Below are 6,741 nucleotides of genomic sequence, written 5' to 3' on the forward strand. Positions count from 1 at the left end.
AATAATATTGGTAGAATTCTGTCTTGAAAAGGCATCCTACTGCCTCTAGGCATTTCAAATTGTTTTTCAAATCTTGCATTAAACTAGCATTCTTTTAAGTGTTATATAATAATTGAAATTAGTGATCATTAAATTTTTAAAAGGCACTGTTAATAACTATAGTACATGTGAGGGTACGCAGAATAAAAATGTGGCAATACAGCCTATATTCTGAAATTCTGAGAACACTTTCTTCTTGACTCAGGAGGTTTCAACCAGACTATCATCCTCCTGGGGACGGCTTACAGTTTAAGAAGAAATAATCACACAAAACCTAACTTTACAAAACAAATCTGTCAATTGTTCTCCAACTCCAATAATTAAAACACTCCAAAAACATCAAGTAAATAAAAATCCTAACAAGCTCAACCCACTTAATTTCACTTCCTATGTCTCTAAATGCAATCAATTAAAAGAATAATTTCAATTGTCATTGTAATTTCTGACGTAAGGACAAACAACAACAACAAAAAAGTTGTAAATTACATAAGAAATATCTTCTAGGGAAGATAAAAAATGAAAAATAGTAAGATAAATTTAATGCCCTGGGAAGAACAATTATCAAATGTTAGAGTTAGAAGCAATGTTAGAAATCATTCAGATCAAATACTCTTTTACTTAAGAAAAAGCATGGCGAAAGAATGTCAAGTAAGAAATTGAGAATAGTTTTCAAATTTACGGAACAGATATAGACAAAATGAGATCAATATTAGTACCACAATATATTTTAGAATATCCAAATGAGGTTTAGTAACAAAGCTAAGTACTTACATTAAGAAGTAACTCATCTTTTGTTTTAAGAGGAAAATTCTTATTTTCCTTCTCAACTTGTAAATCATCTTCTCCATCCGACAGCACTGGAGGAAGTGATATCCGAGAGGAAGAGGAAGATGAGGAAAATGATGAGGAAGAGGAGGAGCTTGAACTATCTGAATCTGTATCACTGTAAGAAAAAGTTGAAAACTTAGTATATCATTAATATGATGGTATTAACATTATTCAACTAGAAAATTTCTACATGTTTACTGTTACTGGTGTAATTCAAAAACTAGCGTTTTAAAGTGGATTATGGTATTCGGAAAGTAGTCCTTAATCCATTGATAACGTTTTCAAAAACCCTTATTACAATAGACTCAATGTCACATATATGTCTGAATATAATTAAGCATGTGACAAATCACTGACAGGGCTCTGGGCAAGGTACTTTTATTGGTCACCAATAATCAGTTCACTTAATTGTCAAAAAGGGTTTCCTGTCAGTCTCCAGACACCTGGAAACTCAAAGTTCTCAACCATGCTGACCACTCTACTCTCTGGAAACTCCTTTAGCCCTTGACTTCCATAGCAATTCTTGTTACCAGTAACAAGTTTAAGTTGTTTTGCTAGTTACTCCACTTTGGCCCCTTTTATGTGCTTTTCTAAAAGGTCCATCTTTATTTCCTTTTCTCTCTCTGTATTCTTCTCATCAAAAACTTCATCTGCTCCAATGTTGTCAATCATCAACCATGTGCAGACAACGCCCAAATCTTCAGTGCTGATATCTCTAACCTCCACGCCTAATCTCTAGCTGCTTGCTGGCCACCTCTGTATGAATGGCACACACTTACCTTACATTAACAAATTAAAGGAGTAAAAAAAAATACATTCTCCTTATTGAATCACTTCTCTTTGAGCTTCGATTTTATTTGTTTCTTAGTCTTTATTTGATCCAGTCACTGTAGGTAGAAACCTTGGAATCATTCTGAGCTATCACATTCTCACAGTCAATGATAAAATCCTATCTTCAGATTAGTAAATATCACTCTTATTCCACTTCTCTATCCCATTTCCACTGCTACTCCTGTTTTGAGTCTTCCTTTCTCACCTGCTTTTCTGTAATAATTGTATAACTGATATCAGTACTAGTCTGTCCCACAACAATCACCCCTTTATCCTATTGCTGTTTTGCTAGTACCTTCAGGTTCACATGGCCTCTATCCTAATCAGTTCACACTCTTGCTTTAAAAAAATGTTCATGACTGGACATTAGATATGAGGGAATTATTATTGATTTGGTTACATGTGATAATAGTATTGTGATTATGTAAGAGAATGTTCTCTTAGAGAATGAATGCTGAAATATTTAGGGACAAAGTATCATGGCTGTAAATGACTTTAAAATGGCTCATTAACATATATATATGAAACTAACAGTTCTGAAATATTAATAACAGTTCAATCAAGTTGATTGCTATAAGGGTTTATACTATTCTTCTCTTTCATTAAGAAAAATTAAAATACAGAGAAAAACCTTAACAATTTTTCTCCCTAAATCCACACTGTGTACAAGGTAAAGGTCATGCTCCTTAGCATGGCATCTCAAGGCCCCTTACAACCAGGCTCCTGGTAACCATCACAATCCCATCTCCTAACACTTCTCATACAGAGCTTTACACTTAACATAGAAATTTATACAACTTTCCCTTTGTAGTATTTCCTTAGACTAGAACGTCTTCAATGTAGAGAAATTTTATTTCTCTTTATAGGCTCAACTCAAATATTACCACCTCTGAAGTCACCTGTACCCAACAAAAGGATTATATACTTCCTTCCACATTTCCCACAGAACTTTTTTCAAATGTCCTACTAGAACCTGTTGCTTACTATACTATAATTTATTGAAAAACATGTCTTCCCAGATGGATTGTGAAGGGCTTGAAATCAAGACATTAGCTCTAGCAAGTATTGTCTTTCCTCCTATTACAGGGGAAAATGGGCAAAGGCCAATTTCACCACTTGGACTGAGGAACCCATGCCATTTTCAAGTGAACTCCTTCCTACTATACTGTATTATGAATCTCTTCCTCTGCTTCAGATCATTCCCATCAGCATACCAGTGTTCTGTAGTACCTCTTTTTAATCCCTCCTGCTGTGGACCTCATTTCTCTCCTTAAAATTTATTGAAAGAGCTGTTAACACATTCTGTCTCTACTTTATTTCTCATTCAGTCTTTACTCCTCCACTGGCTTCCATCACTACCATTCTTTAACAAGATCATCAACAATCTCCAAGTTGCCAAGTCCAGTGGATACCTTTCTGTCATCTTACTTAACTTCTCAACAACATTTGACATGGTTCCCCACTCCCTCAAAAAACTTCCATTTTTTGGCATGCACTGTGCTACAGTGGAATTCATCCCTCACGTCCTGTCTTTATGGCTTTAAACACCACCTTCACTTAAAAAAGAATTAAAAGCCATACACTCAAATGCCCGGTTTGAATCTTGTTTGAATTCGAATTCAAACAAACTGTTAAATGACAGATTTTTCTGCTTGACACAACCAGAAAAATCTGAATACAGATTGAGCATTAGGTGGTATTAAGGAATTAGGATTTTTACTAAGGTTGATAATGACATGGTGGTTATGTAAAAAGTATTTTATCAATTAGAGATGCATAGGAAAGAATTTACAGGTAAGGTGGCACGCTGACTGCTTTAAAACTATTAGGTTAAAAAAATTAGAAATGTTAGATAAAACAAGATTAGCAAAATATTAGAAACTTAAATTTGGTGATGAGCATTCATTATACTATTCTCTCTGTTTTATCTAAGTTTGAAAATGTCAATAAAAAGTTAAAGTTTTATCTGTAATCTGATGCTGAAATTGTACATCTCTAGTCCAGAACTGTCCTCCAAACTCTAAACTCATTATACTACTGCTTACCTGACATCTCTAATTGGCTGTCAGAGAAATCTCAAATTAATTATCCAAATTAAACATTCCTATTGGTCTCCAGCCATCTCAGTAAACAGCACAACAATCCACCCATTTGATGGCTCTTTGTCTAGCCCACTGCCACATTTATTAGCAAGCCTGATCAGGGTGACTTCAAAATATTCAATCCAAATAACCATGGTCACATTATGGACTCCAGCAACATCTTTCCATCTATTTCCACACTAGCATGGACTCATGCAAAAGCTTTCCAACTATTTTCACTCTTGCTTCTCTACTTCTACTCTTGACCCAGTTCAATTTTTCCTTTACAGAGCAAAGCTTATTAGAATGTGAACTGAGCACGTCATTTCTCTGCCTGAAATTCTTCAACAGCTTCTCAAGCATTTAGAATTAAAACTTTAACTTGGCTACAGGGTCCCACAGGGTTGGGCTCTCCTAATACTTCCTCAGTGCCCTGATTGTTCCTTGGTAATTTTCACCAACTCTATTTATTTGATGTTTACTTATATTTTCCATCCCTCTCACTAGAATGTAGGCCAGGAATCATGTCTATTTTGTTCACCTCTGTTCAGTATCCCACACAACACACTTAAATACTTGTAATCAATGTTCAGTGTGGGTTAGGAACATCCTACATACTCAAGTCCTCTCCCACAAGTTTTAAATTTAAGACATGTGCGGTGGGGCTTATAAAACCTAAACAGAACATACAATACTAAATAAAAATATCTTGCTAATTTCAAGAAGACATGCTCCCCACAAAATCCTTTAACTAATCCTCAGCCCCTCTAATTCAAAAACAAGACCACACGCTAAACTTGATGAATCAGATCTGACACAAAACTCAAAAGTTATCACTACAAAAGGACTCGCCAAACTAAGTAGTTACAGGAATATTCCAATATCCTCAGACTACCACATGTAGAGAAGAGCGATTTGATCATTAGGCTCAAGATTCACAACCGCATCTGCAGTGAACAGCGAGAAATGGGCGGTTCGAGTTACTTGTCAACACGTGCGCAGTGAGCGTCAGGGACCTCCTCCCCCAGTCCCCCGCCCGCGCGAGCATCCACTCCGGCCCAAGGCCCGGGCTCCCCACGCAGGTTACACAAGCCCTCTCCCCGCAGCTTCGGGACCCGCAGGCACCCGACCTGTCCGAGTCTGAATCCGAGTCTGAAGTCTCCAAGGAGTCTGGTGTTCTTGCCAGTGCTGCAGCGCTGGCGCCAGTGACGCAGCTCCCTCCAGATGGCGGTTCTGGCCTCAGCTGCGGCGCCGGATTCCCGCCGACGCCAGTGCTCAGCACGAGTTCAGGCAGCTGCTCCCTGGCTAGCTGAGCCTCCACGGCCTTCTCAGTGTCTGCGGACCCCTCATCCGACTGTAGTAAAGGCGGTGGCGCTGGGACAGGAACGGAGCTCGGTGACTGCACGGTCTGACCTTGACCAACCCCCAAGCCGGTGCCATTGAATTTCAGAGTCTCCAGCTGAGCAGCGGCGGCCTCCACTACTTCCATGGCGTCGCGCCGGAGACCCAATCGGCCTCACGTTTTGGGCCTCGGACAGGGTCCCGGCTTGCTAGGGAAATAAAGCAACCTTGACAGTGGATATAGCCCCGCCTGGCCCCCACTTCCCGCGTTCCTCCGGGAACTCCACGCGGGTTTGTCTGGGGGACACGCCCCCACCGTTTACTGAGCGGCACTTCCGGGAGAGCGTATGACGTAACGTGACGCGGCTGCGCTCACTGGGGGCGGGGCGCACCGCAGGACCTTTGAATACCAGACTTCAGGTGGCCCTAAGCCCGCCTCTTTCTCTGCTTCTTCGGTACTGTGTACTACTTACACCGTAAGGTCCGACGGCTAGACTCCTATTAGTGAATCTGGGTCAATTCTATTACAAGCCAATACATGGAAGGAGGGATTGTAGGACAGGGGAGATCCCTGATTGTGCGAGGCTCTGTGCATCAGAAACTTGAGCCAGGAAGACTTGAACAGACATTTCTAGTAAACTTCTTTAAAGTGAAGTTAAATCCATTGATAGATAACAAGCATGTTGACCATTCATCTCAAAAAAAATCGCAACTATTTCATGTTTTTTTTTTTTTTTCCTGCAAAGCACTCTCAAATTAAAGAGAGCAGTAACGGTGGACAGAATGTTGGTGCTTGGTGATGTCCATGTTGTAGTTGACACTGCTTCATAGAAAGGGTGGGAAAGGACTAAAATGTAGTAACAGCCAGGGAAACCATTACTCTAAATCATAAAGCAAGCAAGCAAAAAGTTCTAAAGGTTAAGGTGTGGATCAGAATTTTCTGGGTCCCTATTAGAACTTCCATTTGATGCGTCAGCATCTCTTGTAATAATAAATAATCACTGTTACTATTTAAGCATGGACATGTGCCAAGGACTGTGCTAAGGATTTTATCAATTATAGTCCTCTGGGTGGGGGGGAGGGGTGGAATTTTTTCCAGGACTCTCTTCCCCTCCCCCTCAGATACTAAATCCACGGAAGTTCAATGTCCCTTAAATTAAATGGTGTAGTACTTGAATACAACCTACTCACATCTTCCAGTATGCTAAAAATCATCTAGATTACTTATAATTCCAAATACAATGTAAATGCTGTGTAAACTGTTGTTGTACTATTTTGTTTAGGGAAAGAAAAAAATCTTCCGTGCATGTTCAATACTAATGCAGCCATCGTAGGCCTAACTGTACATAGTACATCAGCAACAAGGTAACATTTTTTTAAATATTCTCCATCTGAGATTGGTTGAACCTATAGATACAGAGGGCTTGCTATATTTAATGAGAATTATTGTATGCCTTCCACAGTAGTAGATCTTCACAGAAATCTGGTTTTGAGGATACTATCAATTGAATTAAAAAGATCAATGTACAGAAGATAACTAGAAAGATATTTGGAATGTAGACTACGAGATGCAGTAATAGGAAATTAAGTAAGACTGGTGGGCTGTATCATGGAAATCCTC

The 6,741-nt window shown here is 39.2% G+C and overlaps 1 protein-coding gene across 1 annotated transcript in view; it reads right to left on the minus strand.

Annotated features, from left to right (window-relative positions):
* The window catches only part of NAF1 (nuclear assembly factor 1 ribonucleoprotein), a 30,849-nt gene extending 25,385 nt beyond the window's left edge, over nt 1-5,464 (minus strand). Inside the window, 2 exon segments of the mRNA XM_039876279.1 lie at nt 811-982; nt 4,910-5,464. Of these exon segments, the coding sequence (XP_039732213.1) occupies nt 811-982; nt 4,910-5,268 (531 nt within the window). The 5' untranslated portion in view covers nt 5,269-5,464.
* Between the last annotated feature and the right edge of the window lie 1,277 nt (nt 5,465-6,741).

This window comes from Pteropus medius, unplaced genomic scaffold (genome assembly GCF_902729225.1).
Source record: "Pteropus medius unplaced genomic scaffold, Ma_sr-lr_union100, whole genome shotgun sequence".
Lineage (NCBI taxonomy): Eukaryota > Metazoa > Chordata > Mammalia > Chiroptera > Pteropodidae > Pteropus > Pteropus medius.